This window comes from Bolinopsis microptera, chromosome 3, assembly GCF_026151205.1.
Source record: "Bolinopsis microptera isolate Bmic1 chromosome 3, MBARI_Bmic_1.0, whole genome shotgun sequence".
Classification (NCBI taxonomy): domain Eukaryota; kingdom Metazoa; phylum Ctenophora; class Tentaculata; order Lobata; family Bolinopsidae; genus Bolinopsis; species Bolinopsis microptera.
In genome coordinates, this window is record NC_087074.1 from 6,175,847 (window position 1) to 6,198,949 (window position 23,103).

General features: G+C 38.8%; 2 protein-coding genes across 2 annotated transcripts; both read left to right on the forward strand.

Annotated features, from left to right (window-relative positions):
* Positions 1-211: 211 nt before the first annotated feature.
* On the forward strand, positions 212-22,439 carry LOC134812309 (uncharacterized). The gene is made up of 23 exons (XM_063819690.1): positions 212-315; positions 507-582; positions 2,953-3,092; positions 3,518-3,670; positions 3,836-3,994; positions 4,119-4,194; positions 5,424-5,563; positions 7,144-7,227; positions 7,545-7,637; positions 10,268-10,367; positions 10,655-10,833; positions 10,998-11,079; positions 11,250-11,383; positions 11,547-11,717; positions 12,029-12,145; positions 12,347-12,515; positions 12,799-12,903; positions 13,196-13,316; positions 13,473-13,578; positions 13,785-13,957; positions 21,564-21,696; positions 21,804-21,998; positions 22,218-22,439. The coding sequence occupies exons 1-23, from the start codon at positions 235-237 to the stop codon at positions 22,332-22,334; spliced, it is 2,904 nt and encodes a 967-aa protein (XP_063675760.1). The 5' UTR covers positions 212-234; the 3' UTR covers positions 22,335-22,439.
* On the forward strand, positions 8,940-9,914 carry LOC134812349 (uncharacterized). Its single transcript, XM_063819740.1, has one exon. It carries the CDS (start codon positions 8,940-8,942, stop codon positions 9,912-9,914), a length of 975 nt encoding a protein of 324 aa, XP_063675810.1.
* Positions 22,440-23,103: the final 664 nt, after the last annotated feature.

Consider the following 23,103-nt stretch of genomic DNA (forward strand, 5'->3'; position numbering starts at 1 on the left):
CCTGCACTTGTGCTACATCGCGTTGTTTTTCTACGTGACCTACTTTGAAGTGTGATTTTGACTATTTCTCAGCATGGATATTAACTTTTTGAAGGCGTCATGTTATTTCCAACTTCCTTAGAGAGAGCCTCTCTCAGAGAGGAATAGTTCTTATGGGGCAGTTTATATAAATGCTCTTGATATAATTATAACGACTAATTTTCAGAGATTATGGAGTTGAAACGAAAAAGATCCATGCAGGCCGGAAAAGTGACCATGGAGGAGCAAAATCGAGTTAACAGGATGTTTCAAAAAGTTATCAAGATAATTCGAACGGTAAAAAGTTATTGTGATTATTTGATTTCGAGATTTGTAAACAAATTTGTTTTATCAACCAATTTTACAAGTGAAGATAAAATATTTAGGTAATCAGATTTGTTTAGTAAATGTTTGTTACGTTATATATTAATAAATTTTTGTGAATTCCAGCTTAATGCTTATTTGTTTGCTAATATTAAAATTTGCAGACTGTAAAAAGTGACGTACCGGACCAGTTTTTTTCGAAGAGCGAAGAGCTAGACATACTGGGCAAAACAGTTCTTGGTAGGTGACAATAAAAGATTAATTTACTGTTAAAAACTGATCATTGATTATTGGTCATCAGCTTAGATTCTATAGTTTACTGAGAAATATTGTTCAATAACACACACTCACACACTGGACGACATAATGATCAAAGGTTAAGATTTAATTCTGCAAAACTTTCCTATGTTGTACTAGTCCCCTTTACTCCTTTATAATATCAAGGATTACGGTACATTTTTCCGATTTACAACCTATTTATTTCTTGTGTCCAACTTCAGCCTTAATACCGCTCAATGTTGCGGATTCCTTGAATGCCAAACTAGAGCCGGGTAAGAATGCATGCCAAAATTATGTTTTCTTCAATCTTCATGTTCGTCCAGCACCACAATACAGACAATCAGACATTAAGTCAACGGGCATTGATTGATTGATTGATTGGGAAGATTATACAGACTCCGTATTTTCAAGCATATTCGCCAATTTGACAGCCTGGCGAAATTAATAGTTTCAGATGGCGTGCCGTTATGTCACTTTTCAGCCTACACACTCAGTAGTGTACTGTGAGTTTTTATATGCCGAAAAACACGAAACGTTAGATATCTGAGTTATTGAATAACTATGCTATATTACCTTGCCCTCACGTTTTCATGTAGCTCTGCTATAAAGATATCCCTCTATTGAACTGGGTTCTTTGATTAAAGTCTATCAAGTATTAAAAAAACCTATAATGGAATCCCTGTATTATTCAATCTGAACCATGCTTACGTCAAAGCCTATAGCACTCACTGTAAATTCAAAATATAACACGGTAAGTTAAAAGCTTACCAATGCTGACTGTTTCAAAAACTTGTATCTCTCTCATATGAATGCAGGCATCCTGTTTCCCCGCCTCTCCCTCCAAGGTAACCCCATTTCCCCACCAACTATTGCACTTTATTGAGTACTCTGGTTCTGTACTTTGTGACGTCACGCTGATAGTTCCACAGGTGTGTTCAACGCTCCCTAGCAGTACCATAACCACAGTTCCGTCCATTCTAGCTTTGTATTCATCATCAAAGCTGTTAATCAGAACCACCTTCTCCACAGCATGTTCCCTGTTAAACTCAACCTTGTACCAAACGTTATTACCGTCTTCGCAAACAGTGTGAGATTTAGTGGCTTTGTCCTTGTCGATCGCCATTTCTGGGCCGTACTTACGGTTAGGGCGTGAGTAGGTCGTACTTTGCGACACCATGTCTGATGTGAGGGTGATCTCCCGCTCAAGGTTAATCAATACAGCGTCTGAGATGTTTCATAGTTTTGGTACAAGATATTTTAAGTTAAGATCGCTTTATTAATTTTGGTCTGATCGAGCATTTTAATAAAATTATTACGTTAATTAAACAGATTGTTATTAAGTTGTTTAACTTACCACAGACTACGAGCAGTAACACCGGGTACGAAAGAGACAACATTTCATTTAACGACCAAAACCACTCGACTAAACTAAACGAAATATAATGAAATCGGTTAGGAAAGCTACATCCTAAAGCTTTAAAGAAAACTATGGTATAAGAGCAAATTTACTGTACGTGGGAGACTGGGACACTGATTACTCCAATTCCATTAGCGGGTACAATTAGGGGTCCAAATTCGCTTTGTAAGGGTTTATTAGGAGTATTTAGAGCATATAACGATGTCGAGCAGCGCACTAATCACCCAATATAAGATCAGGAGTGCTTTTTGTTTTTACTACCTTTCACAAAACCAAGTTACCGACCTGAGAATTTACGGCTTCTTATTGAGCGTGGAAATGCAGTAGCGTTTCTACGAATTACGTAATCTGAGAGGATTCGCTGATAAAAAGTTCTTGTAATTTAGTTACGTGCAATTTAAGGTTTAAACTGGATCTGGAAAAGTCATTTTGGACCTATGAAATTACTTCCACCGCTATTTTATAGAACAGAACCTCCTGCTTAAATTGTTTCACATTCAAACGACGATTTGGCGCCCCCTTTGATGGTACCCCGAACTTCGGGGTCAGTGGGGTTGGTTGGGGATTTTTTTACGCCACGTGAATTTGAACCCTGTTAAGAGAGGAATAAGGAAATGAATAGGAAATTTGTGACATGTATCTTGATTTTTATGTAATTAAAGATGGTATTAGATTTTTTAAAATATTCACAACTCAGGTGGAACCAAATAATTATATCAAATGCTGGTTCCTAATTGATAGTACCAATTAGGAACCAGCATTTGATATAATTATTTGATACCCGGAAATTGTGTTATTGCGGCCAACATCCATTTCAAAACGTTAAATTAAGATATGGTGGGGTGTGGGCTACACTTAAAAGCTAAGCCAACAAAAGTACGAGTGCAAGGTTCCTAATATGGATTCTCTCCTAGGTACACTAGGTTTGGAAGAATCCAAAACAGGACAGCAGACGTTGTCGGAAATAGTGTTCAAGGGCCCAACCAACGTCATATCCGGAGCAAAGGATATTGTGCTGGATCAATTACATACGAGGAACGTGCCGGCTCTACTGGTAAGTAACTAGTAACTGTAACTAGTAACTGCACAGTAAGTAACTAGCTCTGAAATTCATTAAAGTCTCATTAAAGTCAAATCCATCCTAGTACCTGGAAGTACTGTCTAATAAATAATAATCGCACTAACCTTTAACTATACAATCTGTTTATTTTAGATCACAAGAATTGTCAAGCTTATACATTAAATTATAGATTTGATTGAATGCTTGTCTTCAAAAATCATAAGTTGGTTTTAACTGCTTTTATACAATTCTGCTGTTGATGTTATAGAACTATAATACATAATAACGATTTAACAGATGTATAAAGACAACTGCTGTTAATGTTATTGAACTTCAATACATAATAACGATTTAACAGATGTATAAAGACAACTGCTGTTAATGTTATAGAACTCCATTACATAATAACGATTTAACAGATGTATAAAGACGGTGAGCTGTGGTCCCTGCTGAAAAGAGTCTTCTCCTGGTTGAGGAAAGAGAGGCAAAAGAACGAGTTCATCGTCAAACAACTCCTCAACTCCATAACGCTACAGTTGAAGACCCTACAGAATGGGTCCGCTAGTACAAACGTAAAAACTTCATTCTCTGAACACCTCATTAAAACTATTCATTGATTTTCACTAGTTTTTATGTTTTTAATAGTTGATCAGTTTTACTTTTAATAAAACTTAAATAGTGTTTTATATTTCACAACGGTTACAAAACATAGCGCTTTAATATTATACTGTGCCCAGGATGCGGACGAGGAGGATATTGGGGATGTTATAGTATCCCAGCTGCTAAATATTGGGTTTGTGGAGATGCTCTGTTCGCTCATCAGCAGGAACATATCTGCTCAGCCTGCTATCAGTTGCCTTTGTTATCTTCTCCAGTTTTCTGGAGCTCAAAAGCAGGTTTGATTAATTTGCAATTTTGATTAAAAATTAATTATTTGTCTCTGTATCTTACCCAACTCCAAGCATGTTTGTCTCCCCAGTCAGGGTACTAAACTTTATCATTACCTATATTATCACTCAGATGTTGCAAGTGTGCATGTCGAACGAGGAACCCATTTTTGAATGGGTTTGGGATCAAATTAACACAGCTGTGTCAGGTCAGACTTCTGTTGTTTTTTGTTTTTTTGGCTATCCAAACTTACAAAATAACGAACTAATATCTATTAATCGCTGGATGACAGAATATAATAACGTTTGTTTGATTACGTTATAAATTCCCCGAACAACATAATATAAATTAATTTATTTTATAAATTATCACTGAAATAAATTCACTGAAATTCAACATATAAATACACAGGATATGAAGCTATAGAAGAGGGTCACCAAGTATCATATTTGAAACTAGGTAATCAGGTTATAGTACAGCATGTAAATTAAAAGAAGAGAATTTTCTCTTTTAGGAACTGGAAAGCGTTAATATATAACCGCATGAGGATGTCTATGTATTATTTTAGAAGATACACGCGTTTAAAATTTTTTTACTTTTATCATAAAAATACCTTAAACCGTGACATAAAGATCGTTATAAGTCGTTCTACATTCTGAAAAACACCTTAAACCTATCGTGATATGTATGATAAGTTTTGAATCAACAAATTTCTTTAACAGAATTGGTTGAGAATCATCCATTTTTTTCTAGTTTTGATGTTTAGCAAAAAGACATTCGAAAGCCTTTACGTTAGTAATTACGTTACACCTTTTTTGATGGCGTTTTTTTTTCTTCAAAAAAGATCAATAATAAACCATGAAAACAACTGCACTTTATAACACAAACTCAAGGCCCCAGGGCTTATAGTATTAAATACGAGTGTTCAACATACAGATAACTCTAATATAAGACAACACATAGTACTCAAGAAAAAGATAGAAGGACAATGTTTTGCATTAAAAAGTGTCCATGTGAATTACGTTACCGGGTTTTGTGAATTACGTTGCAACACAATCAGGCACACCAAATACAGAACTAAAACACAAATGTTTTTGTACTTCATTTACAGGCATTCCTGCATGATGTGTTACACGTTCGTGGTCCCTCTTTGGACTGAACTTTACATTTTAATTAATTGTAAACTCGAAATGTAGCGTAGCCCTGTATATAACGTTACCAATTTCCGATGGTGATATCTCAAAATATATTATTGATGTTACATTGAAACCAATTGCATCTAACTATCTAATGAAAGATTTACCAAAATAAGTACTAAAGAGACGATATACAATACTGACTGCTATTTTCCATTGAAGTCGAAAAAGTAGACACTTTTGATAATTACGTTACCTGGAATGGTCCATACATTTGTTGTGATGATTCCCCACATTGCAGGATATATTCAGTTCAACATGGCGCGTAACGTGATGCTGAGTGCTGCCAGACCCATCATCGACATAGACACGGCCACTCCCCACATGAGACTGGCTGTGCAGTTCATCGGCAGGCTCAGCAACAAGACCTCTAAGATTCAGGTATATACAGGGTGGCCCAAAAGTCAATGCCCACACGCAACCCTTTAATAACTCACGTAATTCGTGCCAGAATTGCACAACAATTTCTGAGAATGTAGATATGGGTCAAACTTAATTTTCCTAAAAAGTTTTGTTTATATACTTATAGATTCATACATACATGTTACATGGCGAGATCTCCATCCAAAAGGATTAGTCTGCGTCGACTGCGTCATTACTTTGTATTATACAACTTCGGCGGGTAACATTTCTCCATCCCTTTCGGTCTGCAGCTAATCTTCTCATACAATCAATCGTGAGTCCATTCCGATCCAATCTCTGCTCAGCATCCTCAATAAATACATCATTTAAGCTCTTCCTAGGCCTGCCTCTTGATCTCTTCCCATGCTTGGGTTTCCATTCAAGTAAATAGTTTCAGGTGCCATCTTTTTTCTCATTTATCCTAATCGACTAATCTTATCCAAACTATAATTCCTTAACTATAAACTTTCGGTTAGTTGTGGCTTTTTTGAAGCTACTATTTTCAGTTGCTTGTCTAAATGGATACCATGATCAGTGATAATGAGTTTTTACCCGTTTTTTTGGAAAGGTTTTCAAAATTACTAAAATAATGACCACTAAATGTAATTCTGCATAAGATTTCTAATTAAAAGTAAGATAAGATTTTAAATAAAGAGTATGCATAAGGGTTTTCAAAGTACACATAATATTTCGGAAAAATCACTCATAGGGCTTAGAATTGAAGAAGTATAATATTTTAAATAAAACCTTTCGATTAAATATAAGATCTAAAAACCGTCTCATAATCAAGCAAGCAATCAGCTTCTGGAATGAATGATTACTACGTTTTGAGTTTTCATAAACACATCAGGTATTGACTATTTCATGTTCTGCGGATTACTCTTTCCCTACGATCTTTTTGCCTTCGGCAAGAGTAGGGAAAAAAATTTCCAGTTGTCTCAAGTATCATTGTAATCTTTTAATTGATACTATGTACACTTACAGTACATGAGAATCACCACATCTATCAATTATAAGTAATACCATGGTCCTGACACGTTCTAAAGATGTTTCTCTCACAACTCTACCGACAATTATCGCACATATTTCGACAGGTAGATCGATAACATACTCCGGTAATATTTGTGTGCTTATCTCGTAATGCACAACAGAGCTGTACGGTGCTACTCCTGAACTTGCCAACTCGTGTCTAATTGTTGGGCTGAAAACTTAAATCACATTTGCTCTGCTGAAAGCGTGGGAGATTAAATAAAATTTTCTGAGAAAAGTAGAACTACTTTTCCAGGAACTGAGAAATGGCCCAAGGTGGCGGTCGTGTATCATATTGTTGATATAAAATTTACCAGAACCCACAATTGGGTAGAGTGGACTGCTGCAAGTGTCTCTCTTTCCCATCGTATTGTCCTCCACCGAACTGTCCTCCGCTGCACCGTCCTCCGCCCTAGTTTCCTCTCCACCGTAGTGTGCTTTAGCAGAAACTCACCAAATCACCACAGCTGAATAAATAGGGGATCAGTGGCGATCTTGTCCAGTTTTAAAGTAAACTCTCATTATTTCAGGACTATCTGAGAAACCAGCACAACAAGATCGTATCACACAACTTTCTGTCAGTGCTCCTAACCCTACTCAGAACAATTCCTAAAGTAAGTTAACGGGCTTTACACGGCTTGTTGTACTGCCCTGTTGTTATAAACTGACTATAAGTTGCAGCTAAAACAATGGTTGTCGACCGTCGGGTTGATACTTTGATAGGATCACATGACAATATGTGATTATTATCAGACTGGATTATCACGTGACATCGGTGCAAGCTGACTGCCGACATTTTGGGGTCGACTTTAGATAGTAAACGCAACTAAAGTTTGTGTTTCAGAAGTAGCAACTTGTGGATATACTTATAGTGTTATTAGATACTTAAATTCACGAAGTCCGGTGTATTTTATCGACTTAATTTTTTCAGCATGATCTTATCGAGGCGAGTAGCAACTGTCAGATACGAATGAAACAACACAACAAAATGATTGTAGACACATTAGTGGCTCTAGGTGATATGGTAAGTTTCCAAAAGTTCAATCTGGTGTTAATAACGTTTCATAATGATAGACAGATAATAATACTACTATTTATAATAATATACGACAGATAGTCAGCCTAGCTGCTACATAACAGTGTTCAAAGTTCATAACAGTGATACATAACAGTGCTACATAACAGTGCTACATAACAGTGCTGCATAACAGTGCTACATAACAGTGCTATATAACAGTGATACATAACAGTGCTACATAACAGTGCTACATAACAGTGTTCAATGTTCATAACAGTGATACATAACAGTGCTACATAACAGTGATACATAACAGTGCTATATAACAGTGCTACATAACAGTGCTACATAACAGTGCTACATAACAGTGTTCAATGTTCATAACAGTGATACATAACAGTGCTTCATAACAGTGCTACATAACAGTGCTACATAACAGTGATACATAACAGTGCTACATAACAGTGCTACATAACAGTGCTATATGACAGTGCTACATAACAGTGCTACATAACAGTGTTCAATGTTCATAACAGTGATACATAACAGTGCTACATAACAGTGCTACATAACAGTGCTATATAACAGTGCTATATAACAGTGCTACATAACAGTGCTATATAACAGTGCTACATAACAGTGATACATAACAGTGCTGCATAACAGTGTTCAATGTTCATAACAGTGCTACATAACAGTGCTACATAACAGTGCTACATAACAGTGCTATATAACAGTGCTACATAACAGTGCTACATAAAAGTGCTACATAACAGTGCTATATAACAGTGCTACATAACAGTGCTACATAACAGTGTTCCTTAATAGCGGTTACCTGCGGTTTAAATGTCACGGTTATGTGGCTTATGGCTACAGACTATCAACCATCTGTTATAATCTGTACGTATAGTCTGTACATCACATGATTAGTTCCTACCATCCCAACATGCTGAAAGTACCTGTCCATCCTGTCAGCTGATCCAGTCACGTGATTGCTTGCCATCCCGTGTCGCCAGCTGTTCATCTCCCTTGTTCAGCTGACAGTGACCTCCAGATCAGGTGACGGGAGGTAATTGAATCTGGTCACGGTAACGTGATCACTTGGTGAGACGCTCGTTTTCTAGTCAGTAGATCTGAGATGAATGCTAGACAGAGAGTAACAAATAATTGCTCGCAGCGCCAGACAAGCTAACCAGCTTTGTAGTTCAGCGACGAATTCATATTTTATATAAAAGTGTGAATCTCAGTTCAGAATATATCAGTTTCTCTTAAACCTCTTCAGTTTGCAATCACTTTCTATCAACCACGATGTTATTATCAGTTTTCACATTCGCTATTCTCTTGTCCTCGACAATCTCCAATGAGATCAGCGAAACATTTGAGAGAGGGTTCGGGTTCGACCACCATTCTCTCAAAGCAACTCCAACCAATCCCAAAGTTCCTAAACACCTTCAAGAGCTACTCAATAACCCTAACTCAGGATCCAACCGAATAGTCAGCACCAAAGCTACTTCCACGAAGATTTTCAAACACAAGATTAGTCTGTCCTACACCCTTCCCGAAGACAGTCACCAGCATGGGACTCTTAAAGACGTAGAACTGATAGTGTACCTCAAACCCACAACAGAAATGTCTACTCTTGTAATTACGGTTTTGGGAACAGAGCAGAAGTTCAATGTCTCCTCACGATCACTAAAACCAACAGCTCTGCCTCTGAAGATTAAACACAAGCTTGTTTCCTCGTTACAAACTCTCGATATTGTGATCAGAGCTGAGCAGACTCTCCTGAGTTCCCATGGTATAGAAGTTACTTCATCTCTACCAATTAACAAAGTAATAAACCTAAAAGAAAAACCTCATCTCACCCTCCTTTACAAGAACCAGGAGATCCTTCAACCCTCAGCTAAGATCGCTAGAAGACACTTCCTACAGATGTTTGGTAAGACCCACCACTTGGAACGAAGATCTGCATCTCCCCACTGTAAAGTTCAGGACCTGATGGTTAACTTCAATAAGATCGGCCTCAACTCAGTGGTAGCTCCAATGGAGTTCAATGCTCACATCTGCTCAGGAGAGTGCCACCTTGACCACGAGGAGACCCCAATGACAAACCACGCCTTCATCCAGAACATTCTCTACTATAGCGGAGTCGGAGGAGAGGTACAGGGAGCTTCCTGTGTATCAGACCAAACTAAACCTCTTACTGTACTCATAGCTGTTGGGCGGGACTTCCATCTTACTGTATACGAAGACATGGTGGTCGAGTCCTGCAGTTGCAGATAGGTTGTCGTAACTGTAGACATAGGATAGTTTTTATATTTTCCAACTGTTTTAAGTTGATGCTTTTTATGGAGTTTTTTCAGATTTAGTACAAATATTGTATTTCACATTTTTACACTTGAGTACTTACGAATGAAGTTGTTTGTCATTTCTTCAAGGCATACACACATAACACGCGCTGCATTCTACATTTTAACATCACGAACTAGGATGCGGACGGAACCTTTCGGATTATAATTTGAATAGGAATCAAGGTGATTGACAATTTATCGCGATCGCGGAAGCAGCCTGGGCCTGTGTTATATATGACTCCGTGTGTAAACTAAATCCATCAATTTTGACAACACAACCTTCAGCTGTCGACAAACACTACAGCGAAAGAGTATGCAATAGAAATGGGGATTATTGAGAGCACAGATAGGCTCCTGGTGGATATCAGTTCTCTAGACAGTTCAGGTGACCAAAACAATAGTTTAAATAGTTCTTACAAGGTTTTTGATCCCGCAACTAGTTAGATTGGTGATCGCTGCTGAAAACTGCTCGTTCCTGAAAATTCATGTCGACGAATATGTTAAGAAGACTGTCATATTCTTATTATTCATAGATATGTTTAAAATTTCTAGTGTCACTATAATTATATTTTGCATTCATTAAAAGACACACTCTTCTGCCACAATTAATAACGTGACCATATTCTAAAAGAAAAGATCAGTTAACCAATATTCCAGGTGACGAGAACCCAGGTGATGAGAACCCAGGTGACGAGAACCCAGGTGATGAGAACCCAGGTGAGGAGAATAACATCAAGCCCGGACTGTCCACTGTGTCCGTGGAAGATGTTCTCAGGATTAGAATTAACTGCTACGATGTTTTGGTCACCTTGCTGGAGTACGATCAGAAGCTGTTAGATGTTGGAGAAAAGGTTAACAACCTTATTTATTATTAGTTTCCTGTAATAGTTTAGCCTTTATTATTTATAAATAGAATGGCACTTGAATAATCCATCGGTAGAATTTCTTTCCATTTATCGAACCTCTGGCTTTTATATTTTGATGACCCCACCATAGTAAAGTCTCTTCATTCCAGATATCAGATGTAATGAGTGTCAACGATTTAAAGTTGTCAGTCGTCAATCAATTGAAAATCTTAAACCAAAAAAGCTCACCAGGTACACTTTTTATATTTATAACTATGATCAATAAACATTGCCTAAAACTGGAATTATCATTGATTCACATAACATTACTTTTGAAGTAAGATAAATATAATATGTCGCTTCGTGATTCACCCCTATCCTCTTCCCATTTTCCGATCAAGTTCTGAAGTTCCTTCTCCCAGAGTTAAGAGAGCTGTCTTCAATGGCGGCTTTTAAGGGTTACAATGTCCTGAAGAAGATAGAAGGTATGGAAGGATTCTCAGCAAAGGACAAATCTGTTCCCGATATAGACAAAACCATTGCGGAAGACGTCACGGTATTTGTCTATAATTTAACGTACAAAAACGGGACATCGAGATTTTCAATCTACCATTTATTTATTCTCAACTTTCAATGTTCAAAGAAATTAAGCTCAGAAACTACCTGCTGTAAAAGCTTACTTAAGATCACACCACATTTTTTAATGCCCCTCTCCCCAGATAAAATCAGTGGAGGTGATGTGGAGAAATTCTCTGGAGAAACTGTACTTCCCAATCCAGAATGGTCACGAAGACCTGATACGGAGAAAAGTAAAGGATCAGATGTTGTGGGGATTGTCCAGGAAAACTCTCACTGATAAGAACGTGGACTTCCTTGGCTGGTCGGAAGAGGTCAGTCTGGATTTATCATTTAACATTTAACACCCTTTAATTAACATTTAACACCCTTTCATGACTCATGTACTTCAGAATTAAGAGGTGAGCATGGGTTTAAAAATGGTAAAAGTGAACAGTAGATGCTGCCTCTGAACGGGAACCTAGGGTGGCCTGTATCTCAAATTCTGAATAACTAAATGCTTTTTATATGTAATATTACTATTTCACGCAATGGGACGAACGGATCGGTCCAGTTCGTAAATAAATGTAGCTTTCGCCTTTGTTTTTGACCAAAACCCATTGATCTAGAACTTTCTGTTGGTCAGATAATAAAAGACATGAAGAACATGTACAACCTCAAACAAATACCGATAGTGAAAGAGTTGGTCGGACTGGAGTTTCTCTGGGATTGGCTTGTTCTTCTACTTGCTATCGTCATACAGGTTTAATGTCTTACAACTTCATTTTAATGTTTAGTCATTTTAATGTTTAGTCATTTTAAAGTTTAGTCATTTAATTTGGGACAAAAGGAATGTAATCAGTGTAATGATGGAAATCAAGCAACAAAATTTGTGAAATTCTTAACGGGAAACGATATTTGATGATTTCATCACGAAGGGGGTATCTATAAGCTTTATTTTCAGCTGTGGTTGTTGGTAGATTTGGAAGATTTCGGAATGAGAACTAGCGGCGACAAAACGTGCGGAGAAGGGAGTCTGACGAATATGATTGAGATAAAGAACTTTCCTGCAGATAATAACTCAACTAATGTTTGTGTGAGCAAGGTCTTTTCTAAGGCTCATGACATTTTAGGTAAGATAAATCTAGCCATTTTTATAAGTTCAAACTCTACATATCATATTATCGGATGGAAAAATATTGTGACGTAAACTTACTTGTACACATTGGTAGAAATCAACCGGTAGAAATGTCAGTCAGATTTCGAGCGTTCAACGTGATAAAAAGCTGAACGCTCAATTCAACCGACATTATTTCGGGTGGTAAACTTCGACTGATGTGCAGAAATACCCAGTACTCAAGGTGCAATCAGTGCAGTGACCAATAAAGCAGCTTTTAATGAACCTAATCACCTCAGGGGCTGTACACCTCGCATCCACTATTCTTCTTGCTGCAACCTACGCGACAACTAACTGGCACCGCTTCGACCATCCAACATTCAATTGGAGAGCTTTTATCTGGGGTGAGTCATTCACATGACAAACCTCCCAAACTGGGTTCGACGAAATACCATGATGATTAAGAAGTGGTCCTGTTTGTCTAAGAAAACTCAGAGTCTCGATACTCAGATCAGGCTAACCATGAATGGTTCAATGATTGCAATACTGCCACACATAGAAATTCAATAAAATGTAAACAATAAATTAGTCCTCAGAGACAATCCCTTACGAGGGGGTTTCAATCAATCAGAAAATTCATTGCAATAGTACACAATAGATTTGCTGTTAGTCCAAAATCACAACTTCACGCTTTAGGACAGAGCTCAGAGCAAGCCAACGCCCACAAGAACACAAAACACAGGATGAAGATTGACATCACTTCCTTCTACAATGTCTGGCTTCTTATAATGATTAGTTGCAGTGCTCTTGGAATACTGTGAGTAATACTAATACGAATAGTTCCAACCGCACGAAAGGATCTATTTTAAGCAGTTTTTGTCGTTGTATTTCATCACAACCTATCGTGGGGCGTATTGCATGAGATGATCAAATTAAATACACTAAAAGTAACACGGTTCACACTGTTTTTCAGTTTTCACGGTCAGCTGTACTGTGTACACTTGATGCATATAGTGGCTATGTTTGATCTCCTCACCAGAGTAATACGAGGAGCCACTGCCAACAGAGACCAACTTTTGGTGGGTATTTAATCAAGAGGAGGATATAAGCTAAATTCAGGGTGATCTTCAATTTACTGATTGTGAAATGTGATGTGTACACAGCAGTATTTGCGTTTCTATTACAAATGCAAATGGTTGATCTAAAGAGGAGAGGAACACGGACGTTTACATTTTAATTATGATTTAAACCCAATTAATTAATTAATTAATTATTCCTCCGTCAGGTGATAATACCGTTTGCAGTGTTTATTATCTACATCTACTCCATGATTTACTTTACATTCGCTCGCTCCATGTTTGATAACGACAAGATGGAGTACTGCAACACGTTGGCTCAATGTTTTAGTACAGCCATCAGATACTCAATGAGAAACAGCAATGGTGGCCATAACTACAGGTACTTCCTAATATCATGTTAATAATTATAGGAGGTATGTTTATCTGCGAAGCGGAAATGGCGGCGTAAATTTAGGTGAAATTATTCCAAAAATATCCAAGTTTTGTTTCCTAAATTTAATTTTAAAGGTGGTATTTCTAACAAAAACAAAAAGTGAAGCTCTAAATTCGAACAAAAACGGTATTTCGAACAAAAATCTTTTAAGAAAAATGTAGAAATCATTCCATAATATTGAATGTTAGTCTTAATTCTCGAAAGCAGGATCAAAAAAATATAATCAACCAGGAGTTGTGCGCGAGAAATTCAAACATATATTTACCATATTATACTTATATCGATCAGAGTTATAATGTTATCCGTCCCATGTTAATGGCGAGCTGTTCAATTAGATGTATCAAGTTTTAGTATCGAGCTGGAGACAAAACCCTTCGGATCACCATCAATACGATCCTCCTCCTCATTTCCCTACTTCTGGTAAATATGATGAGTGATGTCAGAAGTGCGTTCAGAAGCGGCAGCGTCGTGCTTACCATCAATTCACAGACCAACAAGGCAAAGGGATCATCCGAAATGATGCGAGTTGGAACTGCAGAGCAGCTATTCCAGAGTTACAGACCAAGAAAGCTGCTGACAGGATTGAGACTGTGGTGTTCACATGTGACCAATCAGTGACCACAAGGTGGTCAGGGTCACGTGCGCGAGCTCTGAGCCATGTGACTAAAAACTGGGATACCAGGCAAACTTGGACAACGGTTATCGGAACTAAACAGAACAACCTTGCTAGTAAGTTTGGGATCATCAAGAACACGTTCCTGGGTATGTGAACATGAATGAAACTTCGACAAGTTATGACCGACAAAAGAAACCGCGACATTCAGCTAAAGTGTAATCCAAGGGAACTCTCCAAGATTCAGTTCAACGTAGATGACATACCAAACATCCACTGTAGACAGCAATACTAGAAACCAGATTACAAAAGCTATCGCTATCTTCAGAGCTCCCACATTAACCTGATGGAAAGGGAAGGATATTTTACCAGTCCTCAAAACAGCGAGTACCACGTTGAAGAGGACAGATAAGGCGTAGCCGAGCAGTGACAGTACGGTGTGCATCACCACACACACGGTAGCAGAGATACGAGGTATCACGTTATATGATAGGAGGAGTGAGGACAACAAATATCATCAGGATCAGGTGACCCACGGCCACACACGCGTGATCAAATCAGCAACTGTTATTAGGAGAAATATTTTGTTTGTGAGGGTCCCGCGATTCCTCCAGTAGTATAGTAGCACTGTGGTACAAACAGCTAAAACTAAGATACAAAGCGGAATGTTGAACGGGACTATAAACATAAAGACCCTTCGGTAGAGCTTCTCGAAATCCTCTTTTTCCGTCTGAGACACAAAAAGGGTCAAAGAAGACTTGTCTTCCATCTGACTTGAAGAGGGGAAATACAAAACCCGCAATTGAACTATAACCAGAATAACCGCAAAGCTAAAAAGTAAGAGAAATATTATAACCATGAGCAGTATATCCGATATCGTCATCTCAATCCAAATTTTCATCCTGGGGTCACCTCCAACTCACACAGGGAGGGTCAAAATATTAAGTTAAGTAGATCTCTGGTTAGAAGATGATGGATTGATAACTACAGTTAGTGCAACATTACGGTAAATATAAACAGATGGTCTACAACATCCTCGAATCGACAACGGCTAAACTCTGCCTATCAGCGATCATCCCAATCCCTGGCTACCCTCGTCTGACCGAGGAGATTGAATCCTTTAATGGCTTGCTGTCAACTTTTGTGAGCAACCTCAGATCAGGACAAAAATACCGAAACCGTGTCTTTACATCGTGTAATCGTAATCTCGGTGGATTCATAAACAAAGGGACAGGAAAAAATGGCGTAGAACTGTTCCTCTCAGAAAGAGGCCAACGGAAAACCTGGCTGAAGTTTCGTGATTCTCTTTATAGAACTGTAGACATGGAGACCAGTCACGGGAATTACGAGGACGAAACTGGATACAAACCGAAAAGGAAGCGCAATGATTAATTCTATACCTGATAGGACTACGAGCCACCAACAAGACCTTATGAGGATCTTGTCGTGGAACATTCATGACGCAATGTCCTTCAAAGAGGGCCCCAAGGCCGATGATGAGGACTTCGTCAAACTTCTCATTGGGTGTAACATATTCTGCCTGCAGGAAACGAAGGCTGAGTTCCACCTTCCAAACTTCAAATGCTACAATAGCCTTAGAACCGGCTCGCGCTCCGGTGGGCTATGTGTGGGGGTCCATCGATCCCTGTCAGGAGACTTCAAGCCCGTAAAAAGCTCCCATCCAGATATTCAAGCGGTGACTTTTTGCCCCGCCACTGATGATACTCTTAAGTTCACAATAATCAACGTATACGACTCCCCAGAGCAGTCATCCTACAAAAAGGGACTGAAAAACAGCAATGGTGGACCATCCCAGTCAACACTCGAATCCATTATTGACTTTGTTGCTAAAAACACAGATCTCGGCGAGAAACTGGTTCTAGGAGACTTCAATGCAAGAACAGGGGACCTCAACTTTAACTTTGATGATGAACCTCCAGCTGACATCGAGGCTTTCTCAACAATCGCAAGCTTTCCAGAAAAGTCACAAAGATCAAGCAAAGACTCTGTGATAAACCCAAGGGGAAAACTCTTTCTGGACTTCATATCCAGTCTGAACCTTAGCATTCTTAATGGTGATACACTAGGAGACATCTTTGGGGAACCCACCTCAATTAATTACAATGGACACAGCGTTGTAGACTACGTAACAGCATCCCCCATGCTAAAGGAATCGGTGCAAAGTCTTAAGGTCTTAGATCTTACGAAATTCTCAGACCACCGCCCATGCTTATGCACACTGAAACTGAGTCATAATTATATAATTGATCCGGACGAAATTCTATCCTCACTCCAGCCAGCCCCAATAAAACACAAATGGGACGAGAATGCTTCAGAGAATAAACAGCAGTTCCTAGATGTCCAAAAAGAACCCCAGTTTGCAAGCAGAATCGCGGAACTGGTTGAAGCTGTTTGCGTAAAAAAGGAGGATGTCATTAAGCTCAATGAAAACATCGTCGGCATTTATCGTGATATGGCTGATCAGGCCCTACCAAGACCTAGAAAACATAAACAAAAACCCCTCAATAGGAAAACTCGGGGATACAAAAGGGCAAAACCGAAGTCTCCATGGTTTGATATTGCCTGCATCATCGAAAAACGTGAACTAAATCGATTAGCTAAAACATACGGTAAAAGTCCTCTTGATAAAGAACTGAGAGACAGCTACTACAACAAACGCCGCGAATACCGAAAGCTCGTGAGACAGAAGAAGGCCAAGTTCGTGGAATCTCTTTGTCGTGATGTTGACGAGGGGCGCGACATAAACTGGAGTCGCTTTAAGAAACTTAAAAGCTTCTCCTCAAATGGCTCAAAGCTGGACGTTTTCGATATGATGAACTTCTGTAAATTCTTCAAAGAGCTGTACTCAAAACCTTCCATCCCGAATGAAGAAACTGCTGACTTCACGGAACGCAGAAAGACTGAACTTCGTGTTCATGAACTCGTGGAAGTTCTGGACAAAGATATCGAAATAGAGGAACTTCGGACCGCCATCAAAGGCCTTAAGAAAGGGAAAGCCATCGCCGAAGATAAAATCCTGAATGAGTTCCTCATTTCGTCAGATGAACCAATGCTGTCAGCTGTTCTCACCTGTTCAACCACTGTTTGAAACTCGGGGAGTATCCATGGACGACCTCTCTAGTTACCCCCTTGCACAAAAAGGGGAGTGTATACGATCCGAACAACTACCGGGCGATAGCCGTGGCGAGCAATGTTGGGAAGCTGTTTTCAACTATCTTATTACAGCGCCTACTCACATTCCGGTCACTGAACTGTCCAGACACCATAAACCAGCTAGGGTTCTGTAAAAAAGCACAGACGAGTGACCACATACTAACACTCTCAACTTGCATCCAAAAGTATGTAACGCAACGGAAAAAGAGGCTATATGGATGCTTCGTCGACTACGCGAAGGCGTTCGACTCTGTGTGCCGAGATGCCATGCTCTATAAATTCTGGGAGCTAGGAGTAAGAGGTCGATACTTTCAATGTATCGAGCAGATGTATTCACATTCCTCAGCAAAAATCAAACTGTTGAACAGATTGTCAGAGACAATCGACATTCACTGTGGGACTGAGCAAGGTCACCCGATGTCTCCTGACCTGTTCAAGTGTTTCATCCACCAACTCTCCCTAGATCTGGATAACGCTGAGGAAGTCAACGTCCCTGAACTGAATAATGTTAATATCACTCATCTCCTCTGGGCTGATGATCTTATACTTCTTGCCCTTGACCATACTGGACTACAGAAACTTCTAAACGTTTTACACAGTTACTGTATCGAATGGGGACTAACCGTTAACATCGGAAAAACGGCAGTGATGGTGTTCAACCGTTCCGGGAGGCTCCTTAAAGAGAGTCTGACATTCCAACTCGGCGAAACCAACATCACATCAGTTCGAGAATATTGCTACCTCGGGATAACCTTTACCCTCAACGGTTCTTCAGCAGTAGCACAGAACAAACTGAAGCAAAAAGGTCTCAGAAGCTACTTCGCGCTAAAAAGCAGTATTGACTTAAGACACTTCAGGCGAACAATCGTATTCAAGCTAGGCTATCCACTCCGATAATCGTAACCGATAATTATCTCCGATAATTCGTTAAAAAAAGTTATCTGTTTATCTAGATAAAATATATTTTTATCGGTATAAAAATTCACTAGAAATTACCGAAAATACTGCCACAATACAGTGAAATTTTAAAGAAATATTAGTAGTTTTGCCTCTCTCTGTTCCCAAGTTATCCAAGAAACAGTCCCAAATGTCTTCTAGTATGATAGAAGGGGTAGTTTACTTGGATGTGAGCTTAAGATGTTTATTTACATTTGTATACCTGTAGAACTGTATGAACTGCAGAAATCCAGAGAAGGTTATTGACATTGTTCTCTAGAGGGTGCTGGCGTTTTACCTTACAACCATTCTGGAGACGGGCACAAGCATGGTACTGTTAACAGAAGTCAAAAATACCGGTAGGGCACTCAATTGAATTCCGGACGTGTTCTGGGGGTGAAACATTGTCTTCAAGAGAAGGAATCTGTTGCTCCAAGTTATCCACAGGATAAGGAAACGGTTCACTGAATCACTTTAAATGCTTTACTGTTTTGAAGAGAACTGGTAGTACACTACTGTTCTCAGGATAAGGAAACCGTTGGTCTACTGTTTTGAAGAGAAATAGTGCGTTACTGTTCTCAGGAGAAGGAAACCGGCGGTCTACTGTTTTGAAGAGAACTGGTACACTACTGTTCTTATGAGAAGAAAACCGTTGGTCTACTGTTTTGAAGAGAACTGGTGCACTACTGTTCTTAGGAGAAGGAAACTAGCGCTATACTGTTTTCTGGAGAATGTTCACCCCTGTTCTTAGGATAAGAAAACTGATGCTCTAGTATTTTAAAGAGAATTGGTGCACAACTGTTCCCCGGAGAAGAAAACTGATGCTCTAGTATTTTCAAAAGAAAGGAAGTGGTACTTTACCAAGATTACTGGTAAAACAGTCATAAAGCTCGACAATTAGTTTTTGTGAAATTTGGAAAACATTTTGGCTTTGGCCTTTAGCAGAAAATTATCGGTTTTATCGGTTTTATCTAGATAAAACCTAAATCTTTATCTGTTTATCTAGATAAAAAATTTCATACCGATAATGGATAGCCTAATTCAAGCTATTCGACGCGCTTGTGGTACCGATTGTGACATACGGATGTCAGGTGTGGCTCCCAGAGACTCTCTTTGTCAGAAACTATCAAGATAATATCAACACCAAATCTCTCCTGAAGGAGACTGCAAGAGATCCTCTCGAAAAGCTTCATCTCTCATTCCTCAAGTGGACCTTAGGAGTGGGCAGAAAAACCTCAAATGCGAGTGTATGGGGTGATACATGCCGCTGCCCCCTAGTGATAAAGGCATCAAAGCAAGTATTTGGGTATTTCAACCGACTTGAGCAAATGGACAGAGCTGGTTGCACAAGTCTAGCCAGACAGGCGTTCATAGAACAACGCACACTCAATCTGCCATGGTACAAAGGTATAGAAGATCTCCGACAAAGCCTTCAGTCAGTATCATCTCGCAGGTTGACCTACCCCAACCAATTCAAAACAGCACTACGTAGTACTTTTATTAACTGTTGGAACGATGAGCGGCAAAACAACCGGAAGCTCAGTTTCTACAACACTATCAAAAGTGAATTTACAGCTGAAGCGTACCTGAACCTGCAGCTCAGTGGAGAAGAGGTGAAGCGGCTGGTGCAGTTCAGAATGAGTGCTCATAAGTTCAACATCGAGACCGGTAGATACGCCATCAACCGTGAAAATCCGCTCAGTCGCATTTGTAAGCACTGTTCTTCATCAGACCTTGAAGCTGTCGGTATACTGGCCGAACTACCAATGTTTGAGCCGATCATTGAAGATGAGAAACACGTTCTCACGGATTGTTCGCTTTACGACGACCTGAGGCGAAACATAGGTCAGCAGGCGAGAACCATGATCACCTCTGGAGCGGAGACCTTTGCCGACCTCTTCAAGGATATCCTATTGATCAGAGAAACTGCCAGATTCTTGAGTAAAGTGAACAAGCGGAGGTTCCCCCCGAGTGACAGAAAAGAAAAGGAAGGACCTACAACATGACTCACGGACTCAACATGCGAAACGTGGATCAGACAGTGTGTTTTTTTTCGTGTGCGTTTCACACTTTTGACTTAGTGTGGAATTTATGTGTGGATCTTAGGCATGGACACAAAGGACTGGTTGTTCGCGTCATGAACATTCCTTTTTAGAATAGCTCGGTTTTTAAACTCTTTAGACTATAACCGTCAACCGTGCATTTTTCAGGACAGGTTTCGGTTTTTTCGTTTTTGACTTTCATTTTATCTTTATTTTTTAAAATTTAGATCCGACACAATGTTTATTGTAATGATCATTTTATTTTGAAATCCTTTGAAATCCTTTGAAATCCTTTGAAATCCTTTACAAAAAACTGCTAAAAATGGGGACAGTTTATACATTTGCAGAAATTTTTCATAATTCCGGGCACAAAAAAATGGTGGTACAAAATTTTCGAAAATCCCCGTATATCGCGTCGTATAATTATTTCACCTATTAGGTACTAGAGAATACATATTACTCTTGAATTGTAATAGTTGTGTTACATTATATTTAATTAATGCATTTCAAATATTTCGGTTTCGCAGATGAGCCCAGCCTTTGTCTAGCTGAAATGTTTCAAAATTGTGAATTCATTATAGGGGTCATTCACATATTACGTAATCAGCCGAGGGGGGTTTCCAAATGATTATGCTAGTGTAATTTTGACACAACCGATTACGGAGGAGGGGGGGGGGGGGGTAAAAATTGCCTAAAAATTGATTAGGTAATATGTGAATCCATTATTTTTCAATATTTTCAGTTTTTTAAATTCAGTACATCCAAAAAATATAATATAACGTTTCAGTTGGACTGATAAAAAAGCGTTTACTGACATGTGGATCAGAATAGCAATTGATGTTTCATTCTGGCTCATCTACTCCATCATTGGTATAAAAGTGGTCACTGCCCTGGTCATAGACGGCTTTACATCACAAAAGGTAACATATAAATTAAACATCGACTCATCATTTTCAGTTTAAGGATTTCTAATGAGTCTTATTGGAAATATTACCGAATTTTAATTCTCACATCATTATTACTTCAGAAGTTGAGAAAAACCTCATTGGAGGACATGAGCGGTGTTTGTTCCATCTGTGGGCTCACAAAAGACGAGGTTTCTGGAAAAGGAATTGACTGGGACACTCACAAACAGGAACATAACTTGTGGTCTTACGTCAACCTGTTTTATTACCTTAAAAATAATAAGAGGTCCTCAAAACTGTCAGCTATTGAAGACGAGGTGAGCCACGTGGATGTTAGAACATAAATAAGTTCAAAATATCACTTTTTAACGTAGGTTTGCCACCCCCCCCCCCCCACTCCCACAATACCAGCTTAAACCACCTTCATTAAACACTAGTTTCAGATTGAATTTATAAATGAACATTTGTTCTGATAGAAATGTTCATCAAGATAACTGTAAACACAATATTGGTTCCTTTACCTAACTGCACTACAGGTGCTAGAAAAATTTGAGAGAGGCGAAATATCGTTTCTCCCTCGTAAAACATCCTTATCCTGGAAGCGTGTCATTAAAGAACGTGAAGATATGCGGGAAAAAGAGAGGATCTTTTAAATTACATGTCGATCATATCGAAACCCCAGACACATCCAGATTTTGACGATGCTTATTATGTAAATTGTAATTAGTTGTATATTCAGAACTTTTTATCTATTTACGAAATAAAAAAATCAAATATTTCAATTGTTCAACAAAATATTAATATTAGAGATATTTACTAGAGTTAAAATTCGTTCAAAGAAAGAATTTTGACTTATCATAGCTCACTTATATCGCACTTAATTAGTGATTTTAGAACAAATCAAGTTGTATTGCATCACAATACGACTGAATGTTACAGATACTGGGGTTTACCTCTATACACTTGATTTTTTCCTTTTCACCCTTTTGAAAAAAGGCAATAGTGAAAGGTTACGAATGGACGTTTTTGCAGAAAAACGTGGATTTTGGGGATTGCAGTAGGTGGGTCAAATATATGTCGTGTTGCTTCCGTTCGTTACCATGTCAACTTGCCGCGCGCACGCGCGCGAGGATTGCTTGCGGAGATGTGGTGTATAGCTAGTCTGTGGTCAATGAATGCGCGGCGCACGAGCGTATTTTAATGTATACTAGTAATGTATAATATTTTGTAATAAGCCCAACTTGAACGTGGCACGCGTAGTGTATTGATGTTTCAATATTATTATTATAGCTGATTAGAGCTTATATTAATAGTTATAGTGAAATGGAAATCTAGCGTCCGCCAAGACGAAACAACGGGCGCAATTCTTGTTCTATACCGTACGAGTGGCCTGGAATATGGACTGTAGAGTAATATTTGCAT

Coding starts and splice junctions, on each gene's coding strand:
- LOC134812309 (XM_063819690.1), top strand. CDS start 235: ATGCAGGCCGGAAAAGTGACCATGGAGGAGCAAAATCGAGTTAACAGG. Junction 583..2,952: donor ACTGGGCAAAACAGTTCTTG/GTAGGTGACAAT, acceptor ATTCTCTCCTAG/GTACACTAGGTTTGGAAGAA. Junction 12,146..12,346: donor TACTTGCTATCGTCATACAG/GTTTAATGTCTT, acceptor CTTTATTTTCAG/CTGTGGTTGTTGGTAGATTT.
- LOC134812349 (XM_063819740.1), top strand. CDS start 8,940: ATGTTATTATCAGTTTTCACATTCGCTATTCTCTTGTCCTCGACAATC.